The sequence below is a fragment of the Lasioglossum baleicum genome, chromosome 4, assembly GCF_051020765.1.
Source record: "Lasioglossum baleicum chromosome 4, iyLasBale1, whole genome shotgun sequence".
NCBI classification, from domain to species: Eukaryota; Metazoa; Arthropoda; class Insecta; order Hymenoptera; family Halictidae; genus Lasioglossum; species Lasioglossum baleicum.
The window spans coordinates 13,318,713-13,335,358 of record NC_134932.1 but is presented as its reverse complement, the minus strand read 5'-3'; the positions used below and the strand labels follow the sequence as shown (position 1 = coordinate 13,335,358).

Here is a 16,646-nt window from a genome sequence, read left to right as displayed (position 1 = left end):
CTTATATTACGGTGACACGTGGGGATTCCTATCATTTCGCCTAACCGTATAACTGTTTCACGCGAGCCCGCAGTTTCATAGAGAAATTGCGCCGGCGAAAAATTAGAATTCGTTTCCGGTGGAACAGATCGATCCGTTGAAAAGTCGAAGAAAGAGGAAATTGATCTAGTCGGGTCTAACTTGATGTTGGGATTGTTAGTGATTTGTACACAGATTAAGTGATTAATACAGACTAAAATTTACGAAATTTACGAAAAAATTCTCGAGCTGGCAGAAGAATCGTTTTTCGAGAGAGAAGCTCGAGGTGGGTTCCTGTTGGAAAGGTTCCAGCAACCTCGGAAACACAGGTCCGCGGTTGATACCGGTTTATTTTGGGGAGTGGAGTGTATGTCTAACTCGGTTAATGGTTAATCAACGCACGTATGCGCTTCACTAGGCGGAAGCGTGCCGAAGCAAAGTTTCCACGATGGCATGGACTCGCATGGTTCATTACTGGTCCGGAGAGAGGGACGAGAGGAGAGGGGCAGAAATCGCTTTAATAACTTGGAAACTCTACTTACGAATTGCGGAAACGAGGCCGGATTACCGACGAGCCGCAGAGATTTCCCGTCGAAATTTCTTCCAGAGAAATCCCCACCATCTTCTCACAGACATCCCCCACCCCCCGGATTCCAAGATCAGAAAAACTATCGAAAATTCGGAACTTTCCCGATCAAGATCTCTTATATAATTTTTTCGTTGGTGCGAAGGCATATTTGTGTGCTTCGTTCTGAAATTAGCACCAGAATGAAATGTCTGTAGTTTGATTCCTTAAATTGGGATTGTTGATACAGGTGGTGTAAACATCTTCTACGATTTCGACCCGATTCACGCCAAATTCGAACGCAATCTTCCGTTTAAATTTTAAAGAATGGAACGGATGGAGCTTTCTACTTAGAAATGTACAAATTCCACAAAAATGAACGTTTTATTAAATATTTTGAGCGATTCGCTGCTACATATTGTGGAGAAATGAAAAATATTTGGCTTTCTCTATACGTAGCTCGAACCGTGAGACTTTACGCCATTAGAAATGAAACGATGATTTAGATACATATAAACTTTCTTATAGAAATGTTGTCCGAGCCACCGTGATAATAAAAACCTGTTCGTCCACCATACTCCAACCACTATGGTTTCACAAAAGTATGGATTAGAATGGGTTGGACAGCCTTTGTCGATGCATCTTCTTCCGCAAAGCAGACCGAATAACGAGCAATGAACAGGCTCGTTTGAGAAAACCTTACGCTGCGCGAAGCAAACGACTTCTGGTCCACGTGTCGATCGCAGTGATCGTAAGAAGCAGTCCAATCATGTTATTCAAAGACTGAAAGATCTGAAAATGTCACATCCACATGTCTATCGAGAGTCCGCAGTTTTTCGGACATTTCTGTTGTGTCGGGATTTTCAACTTACGACGGGCGTCTAACCACTTCCTTAAACTGGCGACTTTCATCTTTAACTCGAGCTCGGCCTTGAGAACTGCCGGGATTTCGAGTTGGTAGATGTGATGCAGATGTTGCAGGCGTCCGATGATCACTCTCGAAGCCAGCTCCTGCAGCGTGTACATTGGCGGCGTGATGGACACGAAAGTCCTGCCGGGCCTCGGCGACTTCCCGTACGGCTCCGGGAAATACACGTCCTTCTGCTTCACCATGAACCTGAAAATCCCCATCCATTCTACGATCGGTATCGTCCACACCAGAAACCGAATCTGTCCGATCATCGAAACTCGTTCCTATTCGCATAGCTGCAGTTAGGAGCATAATTGATCACACACACACACGCTTTAAATCAGAATAACTTTTTTTATGAATGGACCAAACGACTTCAATTCATCTGTAAAGCTAGAAAAAATAGTTTAGTATAATAAATGACGTCTATGAATATATTGGAAGAATGCCTTTGTTCGGAATTGTGACTAACAATAGTAAAAATTGATTTTCATAACGTTTTAGCTGGGCCAATAACGAAAATTTCAAAGGTATGTTTTGTAAACTCGTATAAATGATATACGTTCTGAAAATTTCATTGATATTGGTCAATTGGTTTACGAGGTATTATACAAACAATGAAAAGCGGTAAAAATCGCAGTTACGGGCCGAAAATCATGAAACAATGCACTTTTTACCATTTTTCGTCGTTTATAATGCCTAAGCCAATTAACCAATTTCATTGAAATTTTCCCAGCTAACAAAAGTTGTAAAAATCAATTTTTACTATTGTTTTTCACAATTCCGACCAAAGGCATTCTTTCAATATATTCACAGACGTCATTTATTGTACTAGACTATTTTTTCTAGCCTTACAGAGAAATTGAAGTCGTTTGGTCCATTCATAAAAAAAGTGATTCCGATTAAAAGTGTGTGTGATCCGTTATGCTCGCAACTGTATGTGAACGATCCCAACGTGCAACGATTCTACAAACTCTCCGAGATACAAGGATGTATCTTTCTATCAAACATTATGAATATTTAAAGAATGTGCAACGAGAGGGAATAAGATGATAAGAGGATCGACGTTGCCCTCGAAAAAGTAGATCCAGGATCGCGTAGGAAGGTTCGAACGAGTAACGATCGTTGTAAGGTGACCGACGACCTTGAGAGGGATCGCACCAGTCCCGAGGCCTACCTGTCGCCGGTTTCCTCGTCAACGAAGATCCACGGATGAGTGACGAAGGTGTCCATGTCTACGCACAATCCGGAAGGCAGAGTGCCGAAACTGAGCGCCTGGCCTTCGTAATCGATCCAATACAACACCACGTTGCGACTGGTCCCGTTCCAGAACTTAACGTACGACTTCTCTTTGTTGTTCAGCGAACGTAGATGCTCAACCTGACCTTTCTGCGGATCCTGCAACAATTTCTGCGCGTCACGACTCCGCCGATGTCGTTCCTGCAGGAAATTCCTCATCCGACGATGTCGCACCATGGTCGGCAGCTCTCCTATCTGCTCTTGCTCGACACCATCATTGCTCTCCATTCCTAGCACAGCCTATTCTGTCGCCAACCTGATTGATCAACCGGTCAAACCCTCCCTCTCTCCTCTCCTCTCCACGCCTAGCCTCTTCACTCCGACTGACTTCGCCACCAATCTTGCCAAGGTTTCGCGACGACTGAAAGCAAAAAGAAAGCAACGGATCTCGGATTAGTCGATGCTAGTCATTAGGGTGGTCCGTAACTGTAAGGATCAAACGTCTTTCTTCAGATTTCATTTTTGCTCCTGCTCTCCAGAATGATGAAACTTGCGGAGATATGATGTGTGCTAAAATTTTCAAGCAATCATTTCTGGAAGCTTTCGAATTATGCACACATCATTTTACCTCGCCAAGTCTCGCAATTTGTCGGGTAAGACCAGAAAAAATCGGAAAATAAGGACCACCCTACTGGTCATTCGCGATTAGGTTACCCCGGTAGCTCTCTACCGATTGCCGTGACTTTTCTGTTTCGATTTGCACTCGATTGGTTGCGACACAGCGAGTTGCAACGGGTGTTGGAACAAGCAGGTGAAATTGTAAAGTTGTCGAAGACACGGGTCTCGCGGAGGAAATCGGGTCGGAGGTAATTCCGCCTTGCACTGACCGGGTCGCGGGTGAGAGAAGTTCAAAGACCTCCGGCTGACTGATAATTCATTTAAACAATATCTGGCATTAACTCGACGCGGGCCGAGTTTATCTAGACGAAGGGATCAATCACGGGATAGTAATCAAATAGAGCTGTACGTTCCCGGACGGTCTCGTTCGTCACTGCGAGACGTCGCGAGAAATGGATACGGATCTGCATTACCAGGCTATAAATACATAGTGTACAATACGGTAGCCTCAGCCATGCGGCGGCGATCCTTCGTGACGTTCGTCATTTATATTATAATAATATCTGTCCCCGAGTGACAGGTCTAAGTGGTGTCTCTCGTATTCCTGCTTCTTTATTCGACCACGATACTCTTACTCGAATCAAGATCCGAATAAATAAATTTTCATATATCGACGAGCTGACAAGTCAACTTTTTTCAACTGTTTCCCTTTCGAAATCAACCAGAAAGTCGTTGAAGAAGAATGATCGTGAACATGTCAATTACCAATCTGTTCGTCGAAACACGCGTTGGATTGGATTGGATGTGGACCAAGATAAAGATAAAGACAAAAAGATAAGACAGGCTTAGGATCGGCGATCAACTATTTTCAAGGTCATCGAATAGCCGAACAGCAAAGTTTCGCGGATATCCTGACCCCGTCTCTACGGCATTGTGTGAAATCGTTCCCGAGCCGACCGCGAGCGCGGGGCCAGAGAATATTCTCCGGCACTCTCTCTCATCGGCTTATATAACTGCGAAACAATGGCGGGCAACGCCGAAACTCCATTACGGCTTTTCCCCGGCAAAGTGGAAGCCCGGAAAAAGAGAATCGGGTTCCGGCGCGGGCGACCACCAGATTTTTGTTTGATAATACGCAAGCACGCCGTTAGCTGATCGATTTTCCGCCTGTGCGCATCTCGCTCCTGCTCCGTTTAGCGGGAAAAATTCAATTGAAAACCTCATACACAACCCTCCCTCTTCTCCCCCCCGTCTTTCACCAACCTCTTGCTCTTTCAATACCTCCGCCTTTTGTATTGTTTTGATCGATTAATTTGCGGTTGCTTCAAGAACATTCGCCTTTCAAAAGAGCCGCGCGCGTTTTCCAAGAATGAGAAATCTTGAAATTGTGCGTTGCTTCTATGTACAATTTTGCCTGCAAATTTCACTGTCGGTTGTTGACAATTTTTCTGTACTAATCGAATATTTTCACTGAAAAAGTTCAATATTTCGTTCGCTTCTCTTTCGAAGTGAACCACGAAGACGTTGCAGAAGAATCATTAAGAAATACATCGAAAATGTGCCGTGAAAATAAATGGTGGATCCGACCGATGACGCCACCCGGACGTCAATCGATTTACTCTTAATTCTTCGATGTTGGAAGTTGAATTTCTTCCTGCGAGTGATGGAAATGATGTTTTACATTTTAACAGATATATATAATAAATGAGCCCATTGATCTCATAAATAGTGTTCGATAAAGGAAAGCGAGCACAACGCCGTGAAAATGGTGGTATCTCATGTCCGAGCAGGTTCGTTGAAAGTTTGTTCGGTCGCTTATCGATATGGCAGCGAGTGGAATCGATTGGCGACGGCCCGGTTCGAATTAGCGATGGCAACGGAAAGGCAAGATTTACGGGACAGCGGCTGGCCGACTCGCAATAAGAAGTTATTCCGTATATCTTTCGCGATTTATTCGCGACGCGCGAACCTTCTCCGCGTGGGATTCGAACTTTTCCGGCCACTGCGCTCGAACCGGGAGATTAGTAGCACCGCGCCGCGTCGCGAGGATTATGACGGCAGTAAACGGTCTCTTCCCGTTCTTTCCTTTCTGAAGTTACGCCCGTGAATTTCAATTGGCCCGGAGTCCTGGTGACACCGCCACCGCAATCATGCTCGGAATATTCGCCGACTTCGCGGCCGTATCCGCCTGATCAAACGAAACGATTTTATACACCGAACTGCATGGAAGCAAAAATACTTGTGTGATTTTTTCCGGAAAAAAAACTATGGCGCTGATCTTTTCGAAACATTCAGCACAATGTGTATCGTGTTCGAGGAGCACGTAAAAAAAATCTAATGGTTTTGCTTGTCGCTTGTTATTCTTTATCGCGTACAGAAGCAGTTTAGAGGACAGGAAACAAGGATTTTTCTTTTCTCTCAGTGTTCGACCCGCGAAAGCTCTACTGGGAAGAATATATCCGAGTTCTCGTGCTTGTTTTGCGGAAAATTCTGCCGGCCACCTCGAGAAATGACGGCGTCGTTCGCGTCCGAATTTGAATATGGCCGCGGTATATCACCGGACTGCGGTATCTTTTCGAGTTCCTTTGCCCCTATCCTGATAAATGCGTCGAGAATAAACGCGTCCACGGAAGGAGATAAATATTGTGACACTGTCGGGGGGGATGATTTTTAAGGAAGTTTCCTCTCTTGGTCTTCGCTCGGAACTTCTCCGTTTACTTAAGTCTCGGAGCATCGGTTTCGTTGGATTTCATGTTTCTTTCATCTCAATCCCTCTTATTAAGCTATTCGATGTTTCAGCCAAGGTTTGCTCGAACGTCGAAGCTACAAAAACATCGAAAAATTAGAACAGTTGTTGACGATAAGAGGAAGATACTCGTATCGTAATGTTTGTTGCAAGTTGAAACATGTAATTGGTAGCTTTCGAGAAATCTATTTCGTATGGAACTAAGAACACGAGGAAACTATTAATTTGACGGAAGCTGACGGAAGCTCCAGAGACAAGAGTTTCGCACGAATTTGGATTTCCCTCGTATGGAGCTGACACGCGGCATTACAATTTAGATAATCGAGAAGCAAAGTCCTGCACATGACAAGGATACAGATGAAGAGCTCGGTACAAGCACAGCTCGACGAAAACAACGCTCGCTAATTCGGATAATTGACAGGGAACAGTTTTATTAATTTGCCAGAACAATTTCACTTGAACTGTTGAACAAATTCGTTCTATCGTTTTGAATATTAGGGGTATGGGAGCCAACGGTGAACGCGAGCAAACGAAATTATTCAGCCGTTACATATCTTATAATGACTCGTCATGCCAGACAGTAAATAGAAGTGCATGAAAAATCGGAATAACCACCTTGTTTTCAGCGCGTCAAATAGGACTAGCCCCTTAAATTGGAAGACGAGCCCGAGCTTGGAGGCAATGAAGACGATATCCGACGGTTCCGAGTCTCGAGCAAGTGAAATAATTACAGCGAGCCGAGGTGGGCCGTGCCGAGTTGTAATTTCCCTGGTAATTTGCAAGCAATTCCGCGAAATGGCCGTCAGCAGTAAAGGAGGGATACCTTGGAAATTGGAAATAACGAGACGCCGAACTTCGCTGGCCAATCTTTATCACCGGCTGCAGCGGTCCGTATTCACCGGAAGTTGCCAAGTGGACGAGGGGCTAGAAATACGCTCGGATACCATAGCCAGCCCGAGGGAAGTCGCGGAAAGTTCAGGTGAGACGAGGTGAAGAGTTCTATTGTTCGAGAATACGATTTATCTTTGATACCCCCGCCGCAAACGCTTCATCCCTCTCTCTCTCTCTCTTTGAAGATCAAGATCGTTTTATGAAGATCAATGGCCACAGAACTGTGCACCCGAGTCCCTGGATAACGATGCAAGCGCAGTTCGTGGGTAAAAGCAACAAGAAGCTCGTTTATTTCTCTTATTAATGATCCTGCAAATGGTTTAGATACTTTCACGAATTACGTGGATTGTGTTTGTCTGATCGTCTTTGGAGGTCGTTCAAGGTTATCATCACTTAAACTTTCGACCCGCTAATCCGCCGGAAAACATTCCGAGTTAATTAGACAAGAAAGATTGAGATCGATGGATCTCTCTCGAGACTGTTAATGTTCTTCCTAGTTCTTTCGGTAATTAATCAACGAATTTTGCAGTTCGAAGACAATTGCGGAGGTATAGGATAGCCGTTCTCTTATTTATTTATATAAAAAAGACGTTTGATGGATAACCTGTCGCGAAAGAGGAGGACACTATACGTTGCGCAGATTGCGGGGAAGACGGAGTATCACACGATGGAGAAAGAACTAAGCCAGCCGTTTAATCTTGGCTGACAAGCTCGGCTCGATCAATCGGTCCGCCTTAATTGAACTTTCTTCGCGCGACCGATTTAGTAACGACGCTTTACATAAATTAAAGAGCCTGGTCGCGGCTATTCTTCACCGGAAACTGTGGACCCGAGCCTGCACGAGTAGGACAGATGATTAATTTCTTCTGAAAACGTGAAATTTCTAGGAAGGACACAAGCAAAATCGCACTGATTATTAAATACTTCATGCTAAACCTCCGGCTGTGTCGTTCTGGGTATGAAAATAACAGATCTGGTTGACGACACCACTTTTAACCATTTAATTACTTACCGAATTGCCGTAGCTTTTAGAAAATTCAGGTGAAAACTCAAATTTCTGCTCGACTTATCAAGTTTCTCGAAACGTCGACGAAGCAAGTGCATGAAAGTTGGTCGCGGTTTTATCATCTGTCGGACTAGCACGGCTAGAGTATTCCTCGGAAGTGTACGGAGAACCGGAAGCCTGTCTCGCGCCATTTTCTGTCGTCTTTTCTTTTCCCGCGAGCCTCTTATTTATCGCTCGGCGAGGCGCGGCGCGGCGGCGGCTGGCACAGGAGGAAACGTTTGCCGCGCGATCCGCTCTTGTCGTGTGGGGGGCGAGAGAAAAGCACTTCCCGGAAACGTAATAAAGTACCTGTGCATCTGTTACACGCGGTGGCTCGCTCGCAGGCCGCAATTTCTCGTCGCGCCGCGGCTCCAGCGACTCCGGAACGGCTCCAGAGCAGAGGGGCCTAAGCAAACACTCGGCGACCCTTGCAGATTGCTTACCGGCGAGCTGCATCGTCTTGCCTCGGACGTTTTGCGTGCCCGCCCGCCGGCAAATTAAGGCCCGCTGTGTTTGCCAACCCTTCTTCCCTTGCACACCCTCTCCCGCCTTACTCCTACGCATCGAGCTTTGATCACTTTCCGCGTCCAAGATGAATCATTACGTTCTATCTGTCCGTAGGACCAGAGTTCCTCAACAGTTTTTGCTGTCCTCTCGAGAGTGCAAACAGCAACTTCAAGAACGATGCCAACGGCAATTAACTCATTCCTTGCGAATGAAACTTTAGATTTTTGCAATAAAGGGATATGTAAGCTTGTAGAACTTTGGAAAAGGCTCATCAAAGCCAATTATGACTACACCATCAAATAAAACTACATATTTTCAAATTTTAGCTTAAGGATCCGCGCGAACTTTTCCTGCTACCTAATATCCGTGGTTGTAAGGAGGAACGCAGTTTATGCATTGATCGAGCTTTAGGGTATAGGATTCACGTATTTATCAGGAAAAAACTCACGAAACTAAAACCAACAGATACATGCGTATGTACCTCGAAAAATATATTTCAAAAAATTGGCCAAATATGTACCTTGAAAATTATCTGGACTATCATTTTTTTGTTGTTGTTCGAGCTGCATGTGTACTGTGTACGGAGCAATTTGGTACGGAGTAATTTACACGACATGTTTTAGCTACCCATTAACTGGTAGCAAACCATCGTGTACGATGTCTACAGTTAGCACATCGAAACTTTTCGGGCTGTCCCTTTGACTGGGCGGCTTCAAAACAGAAGTAATTAAACGGAAAAAGCGAGTTGAACATAATAAATGTAAACCATGAGAGCGAGGTGCACTGTGCGTCGCGTCGTTTCGAGAGGAAAAATATGTGTATAGTGCACGTGTCACGTCGCCGGGTGAGCGCGGCCGGGCAAATTGCGCGGGTGCGACGGCAAAAAAACTGTTCGACGGAACGCCATTTGCCGAAAACGTAATGAAAAATGCAGTTTCAAAAAGAGCGGAAAGCTCATTGTACGTGGCGCGTGCGCACGCGCAACGCGAGGTCCACGTTGTGCTCGCTTGAAAACCGGCGGACGGAAAAATGCCACACAACGTGGGCCACTCGTCGCCGGTGCTCGTTCGAAATTAAAACTCGAGTGGCGTCGCTGCCGAAAACGTAATAAAAACAAAAACCCGGAAACGAAACGGCCTGGACGGTGTAGCGGCGGTGGACGGTGGTGGGGATGGAAAAATCGCGCACGCGAGAAGACGGACAATGTCGAAATGAAAAATATTAATTACGAAATTCGATACCGGTGTATCTCGGGCAACGAAACGACGAGCGTTGCTGCAAGCATTGCCCAGCACTCTCTGCTCTGTTGGGTCTTCTTTTTTTTCATTTCATTTTTGTTGTTGCCGCACGAACGCTATTTTACGGTGGAAAAGGTTCGACCGGTGACCAGCAGCGATCCACTTTTCCACTCGAAAAGTTACGCGGCTTTTGAAAGCATCGCGAAATCGAGCTCTCTTTCTCTTTGTCTTTCTCTCTGTGTATGTGTGTGGATCTACTTGAAAAATGCCGAATGAAAAATCCCCGAAATTAATTCGGAATGGCGGAGCAACGCGACGTACTTGTTGTTTCGCGGGTGCTCCTCTTGTCTTGAAAGAAAAAAAAAAAGGAAAACTGGCGGCTCGAACAATTTTGAACGATCTTCAACATCCATTCCAATTTGTATGTTGCAACTTCATAAAATTGTTAATCGAATTTAACGACGAAACAAGTAGGAATAGTCAGCGCCGGACAGTCCCGTCGCAAGTAGACGGAACTTCGAAGCCGGTGTTCCCGAAGCGAAAACTTCTACGCAAATAAATTTTACTTGGTCGTTGTCGCTTTGTTTTTTTGCGTCCGGAATCATCGCCCTTTCATAAGTCCCTTTCAGCGGTTCAAAAGTTTTCGTCCGGTTGGCAACTTCTTGAATTTATAAGTATTCTAAGAACCTCTGTCCCGAACAGCAGAGGAATTTCAATGCTTCTTGTTGGAGGAAACGTTCAAAACGCTTCATTAACTATAAAGTAGTCGTTTGATCTGCTTTGGAAGTTCTGAAGGCGGTGGATGAATTTCAAATTGGAGTTAAACCGATCGACGGCCTAGACGAGATAACTCGACGCGCTCCTGTTCCATTATATTTTCCAATAACGCCCTTCGCTTTTTCGTTCCGTTATAAAAAGAATCTCGATCCGAATGAACTGTTTTGGCAATACAATTTTTCCTACTTGCTAGAAAACAAATAAAAATTCTATTGTCTACGGTTGCTTCTAATTAGTATATGTTACATTTTCTCCGACTCGCGCATTTTATGCCGAAACATTCGAATCTTCCCGTATTCGGTAACGTTTCCATGGACCGTAATATCCTGGATCACGGGTAGATCGCAAGATAGATCGCTCGGAGATCGATTTCGCCGGCTGCACTTGCTGCAGGCGTGTATGCAATTGTAGAAATTACTCGCTTAACGGGTTAAAGACTTTGATCAGACACGCGGCCGATCGGATGCGGGGGGAATGATTAACACTGGCTCGGCGTGTTTCTATTTGTTCGATCCCCGATGATCTATGCCAGCCATTACAGCCGGTGATTCCGAGCACGTAGCCGCCTCGCGCTTTGTGGCCAGTCGGAGGTTGGCAAACAAACGAAAACGCCCATTGTATATCGATTGCGTTCGCGCCCGATCGCGGGAACAATGGAGATAATTGAGCGTACGAATTACGATAGCGGGAAATACAGGGCGTACTGTAGGCGTGGATGCCACCGGGTATCGGCAATTAGGTCTAATGACAGCGAGACAAGAACCGGGCCCGGAATCGGTATTAGTCGAACAAGGACCGTCGCGTCGATACCATTTGACGGGATGTTGACGATACTCGACAAGGTCGTTCCAAGATCAAACCGATCGAGGTTGTGGTATTTCTTTCTAAAATATTTTTTTAAAAGTAATATCTCTTTGTCAAAACAAATGGATGGATGTTTTGAGAAAATTTTTTAGAGATGCAACCAGTGTTGGGCAACAAACAAATTCATTTAAATAAATAGTTATTTAAATAAAAATTTAAATAACACGGTTAATTGTTATTTGGATATTCGAATAAAAAGCAAAAATAATTATTTATTATTTGAGCAAGTCTAGATGAATAATTTAAAATAATAAAGTTATAATTGTTATTCACAAATACAATTTCAATTATTATTTGTATTGACAAATAGGTCGCTGTAGCAGACAAAAAACGCACACGTGTTCATCATTGTGTATACGTACAATACAAAATACAAGAAATAAGAGAAGACCAAAAACTATTTATTTGTTTTTTGCACCTCAATCCAAATAATAAATAATCTTTTATTTGAAAATAAGAATAAACAGATCACTTTTGGAATTATTTAAATTACTTTTATTTAAATAAAAAGTGTAGTTATTATTTGCAATTAAAATCACACGTTTATTTATTATTTAAAATAAAATTTTCCCAACACTGAATGCAACAAAATTAGCCGATGCAATAATGACCGATGTAAATAACATTCTACACCCTCTGTCCCAAAAATAACCGGAATGGCTATACGGAATCAAAAGTAGTTAAAAAATCTTGACAAAAATCATTTTATTTATTCGAAATATTCTCCGTTAGCAGAAATACAGCGATTCGCACGTTCTAGAAGTGCATCAAACGACTTTTTTATATCGCTGATCGGAATGGTGTTGAGATTACTCGTCGTTGACCATTGAATGTCTTCAATTGATGCATAACGATTTCCTTTCATTGCCAAATGCAGCTTCGGGAATAGAAAATAGTCGCAGGGAGCCAAATCGGGTGAATACGGTGGATGTTGAAGCAAAAAAATGTAATGTTTGGTCAAAAAAACATAGACAATTAATGCCCAATTCGGTTCAATTTTTGGTCATCCGTCAATCGATGTGGAACGAACTTTGAATTTAGCTTCCGAAGACCAAGTTTTTCGGTTAAAATTCTATGGATTACTGTCTTGGGTATTCCAAGTTCCATTTCCATGAATATCACTGAAGATTTTTTTGTAATTTTTACGAAATCACGCACTGTTTCGATGTTCTCTGCGGTCATCGTCTCAATTGATCGGCCTGAACGTTTATCGTCATCGACATCCTCTCTGCCCTCTCTAAAACGTCGATGTCATTCAAAAACTTGTGTTTGTGATAAACAATTATCTCCATAAGCGATTTTAAGCATCTGAAGCGTTTTCGTAGCACTTACACCGTTCTTAACACAGAACTTAGTAATGGAGATTCTTTGTTCCTATCATTAAATGCGTCGTATCTTGGCTTTTACTGAACGAAATATTATGAAATTTTTACAGGTTAGTAAAAAACGCTCACGATTCATAAATTAATTTCCGACTAACAGATGGCACCACTACTTTCGCTAAACTAGAGTCATTCCGGTTATTTTTGGGACAGAGGGTGTATTATACATAGAATTGGTATACCGGGAAAGTAAATTGAATTTCACGAGGTTTTTATTCGATTGGCAACGCAATAAAGCCATTAATAAGGCAAAGAGACGCGTTTGATGATATTCTCTGTAAAGTGTTGCGCAAACATCAATATTTGTATCAACAATCTAGTGATCGCGTCCGGTGCCTTTGGTGAAAGCTCAAAAGCTAGTGAAACGCGGGTCTACGTGAATCAATATTGCAATTCGAATAGAAGGGACTTCGCATTGAAATATCCCCGTTTTCAATCGAAAATGAAACTGTTTCATTCAGCCGCGTATTGGCCGTGCGTCTGACCATTGCTGGACATTTCCACTTAATACATTACGGAGCTTATTGACGCTCGGGAACCTCGAAAACACGAGCGAAATCAAAAAGCTCTATAGAAAACCTTGTTAATACGATCTTCAAGTGGAATAGGCCATCGTTGGTCAGACTCGAGGTATCTTCAAATTTATTTTCATCATATTTACATTCTTCCTTACTTACTTCGCTGAACATAAAATTTCAGAATATTTCTTTCTCATTTTTGTCTCGAAAATTTCATATCTCCCATACTAATTGCAAGGAAACGAATCACGTGCAAGCATTTCAACCGGACGAAAACATTTACAGTGACCACCGTCAGCGGTGGAGTCGGTGATGGAAACACCGACGATCCGCAGTCTAATTACCGGAGACACGTTTTCAAACACGGTCGCAGTCTTCGGCAAACTGGACTGGAGTTAGGTGTTCGCGCCAGGTTTGCAGGAGATTAGCCGGTTTTTCGGTGGCCCCTTGGGGACCAGAGCCGAGTGGTATTTGCCCGGGAACGGATTCCAGCTAGCGCGGCGCGGCGATCAAAGCTGCCGATTGTCCCTCGCAGCCGCGGCAAATTTTCTTGTTTCGCGGGGCCGCGCACCGGGTCGAAGTTCGCCTCGATTCCCTTTGACCAGCGCCGGTCCGCGCTTTGAAAGGCCACGTTCGCATTCCGCGATGGGATTACGGTTTCCCGCTCGTTTCCCACAGACCCCTCCCCGTTCGGTAGAAAATCTCACCCGTGTGGAAATTAGAGAAATTGGCTCGATAAGAGAACGCCCGGATGCGTCGCGCTCGTTCTATCCGGACGAGAATTATTGGGCTCCTTCCACGGGCCGGCAGGTATCGGGAAACTCGGAAATTAAGGTGGTTAATTGTTCCATTCTTTTTGGAGTATCGGTATACTGCGAACCTGTTAGCCTGATCTCCAGCATGGACCGAGTTACCGATAGAGTTTGCGAGGACACTCTGTGGTCTCGACGCTTTCGTGCACCTCTCAACGTGTACTTTAGAGGAAAGTCCAATCGTAATTTATTTATTCTTGTCCTAGATATTTTTATCTTGATTTGTGTGCTGTTCTAAGTATCGTTTCACTCAGGTTCGTTAAAATTTGCACGAGGCTTTCAATTGTACTTGGAAGAATGGTACAAAATCGATCGCAGCAACCATTGTCTCTTTTAGTGGATTACATGATCCTCGAGAGATATTCGAGCAGCATCGAAATCACAGAATGGAACATAAACATCCGAAGATGCCTCGAAACGCCGCGCCGCGCCGAGCCGTACGGCGAAGACGTACACGCAAATCCAAATAGGAACGCTCGTATTCATTCCTGTTTGCAGATTCAGGGAGCTTGTTAAACAACTTCCGAGATAAACATCGCTACGATAATACATCCTATGTAAACTAGCCCCTTACAATATTAATTTGTCGTAACAGCTGCAACCGCTCCGCCATTGTGCCGTTGCGCAGTCGGGGGTGGCTATGCATAGACAGTGATTCCGAGGAAATAATTACACGATTAACACCAAATAACGCACAATTCGCTCGTTCTCAAGCATACCTCATATAATTGTAGCAGTAACATGTGAAGGGGAAAGCTGTTCAGAATGATGACCTTGAAAACATATTTCAAGGACCAAAAACGTTTGTGCCAGCCTGAGTTCGACATCGAACAAAAGTGTTTATCCCTGGATCTACCTGGAGTCGGTGTAAATTACTATGCACGCGTCGCACAATGCGCATTCCGCGCGTTCATTGTTTTTGTACGGGGGTGGGGGGCACTAAGAATGTTCGCGTAACTTGAACAAACGTTCGCCCGGTTGGTTCAAAATGCCTGTGTCGTTGTTTGCCCGCGTCGGCTGGAACGTTACTGAATACAAATCGCATTATCACCGGGAATCCGATTACGAACACGTTTTACGTTACCGCGAAAGTTTCGCGGCTCTGAATATATCCAGCGTTATTCTTCCTTTCTTCGGCCCCAGTCTCGTTTAATCCTCTTTCGCGTTACAATAAGACTCGCTGACGTTACTCGTCTCTCGCGTTCTTGCACTCTCCCTTCATATCTCTCTCTCTCTCTCTTCCCTTTGTCGTCATTAATATTTACTGGCGTCTGAAAACGCTGGATGCCCAGCGAACTAAATTTCGAGTATCGCGTTTCTATTAAGTTACCACTTGGTTCGGTCATTCTTTGCTCGGGCTGTTTAAACCACCGGGGAAATTAGCTCTTCCGGCCATGATTTATAAAGGAAGTACACGTTACTCCGCGTTTGCTCGTTCGAAAGCTGATATTCGAACCGCTCCCAATGTTTCCCTGGGAAACATTGAAATTCGCGGATGTTTCGCCTCGATACCCGAAATTTTTCGAAATCAATAATTACGCCAGCCACGATGATAAATACACGCCGCTAATATACCTCGAAAACATGCAAACAGTTGGAAATCTTCGCAGACGAAAAAAAGGAGAAAAAAAAACAGTTTACGGAAATGGTACTCGCGGCATCCAGAATAAGAGGAAAGAAGAAAAAAAAAGGAGAAATGCAGTGAAGGGGTAAAAAGAAACAATGAGACCGGAGATTTATAGTCTCGAAATCTTAAGAGATTCTCGAGCAGGCCCCATGAATTCCGACGAATCGCGGGAGACCCTGACAAAGAGGAAATTTACAGGAATTTCAATTCATAGTAAACAGCCCGTAATCCCCCCATTGTTTGCAGCGGGGCTCTCAGAACAAATAAGGGCGGCGGCGGCAGCGGCGCGGCGTTCCGTGGAGAAAGGGGGGATGAAAAGCTCGGCGGCGGGGGTTGGTTGGTTCCCGTTCTCACCTTCGCCGCGCGTAACACGAGATCCCCTAGTCGTCGTTAGCGTGCTTCTGTAATCGCACGCTTGTCAACCATTCCGCCAATCATTATCGCTGATCACCGATCCGACGATTATTTTCGATTACGTTTCCACGTCTCTGATTAGTGACCACGAGCTTCGGCCAACGATTCATAGCAGTGGTAAGAATTTTATTTTTCGTAGCAAGTAACTGTTTTACCGTGGATAAAAGATCAGCACTGATATTTACGTATTTCATTAGACTGTTTCTTCGTAGCCTTGTTAGGCAAACATAGAAGTATTTTACTCGATGATTCACTTTGTCGACTAAAAATGCACGTGTTTCCGCGGAAGTTCTCGCGAAAGTTCGTTTCAGCCGAAGATAATTGACTTAATCTTCCCTCGCGAGTCCAAATCAAACTCGGTAACTGTTTTATTCGATTACCGAACACCGTCGCCATTTGCGGGAGGAGTACTTTATTACTTGACCCAATAGCGTCCCCCGGATCACGAAACATACTTCAGGAAGACAATCCTATT

At 44.2% G+C, this 16,646-nt stretch overlaps 1 protein-coding gene across 2 annotated transcripts in view; it reads right to left on the bottom strand.

Annotated features, from left to right (window-relative positions):
• Positions 1–948: 948 nt before the first annotated feature.
• Positions 949–16,646, bottom strand: part of LOC143208359 (von Hippel-Lindau disease tumor suppressor-like) — a 78,199-nt gene continuing 62,501 nt past the window's right edge. Inside the window, exons 3-5 of one of the 2 annotated variants that reach the window (XM_076422769.1) lie at positions 2,671–3,153; positions 1,456–1,700; positions 949–1,366 (exon numbers count right to left, since the gene is read on the bottom strand). In XM_076422769.1, coding sequence (XP_076278884.1) covers positions 1,356–1,366; positions 1,456–1,700; positions 2,671–3,020 — 606 coding nt within the window. In that variant the 5' untranslated portion in view covers positions 3,021–3,153 and the 3' untranslated portion in view covers positions 949–1,355. Of the gene's footprint in view, positions 1,376–1,455; positions 1,701–2,670; positions 3,154–16,646 lie in introns of both variants that reach the window. The other variant, XM_076422768.1, reaches the window with a different exon arrangement.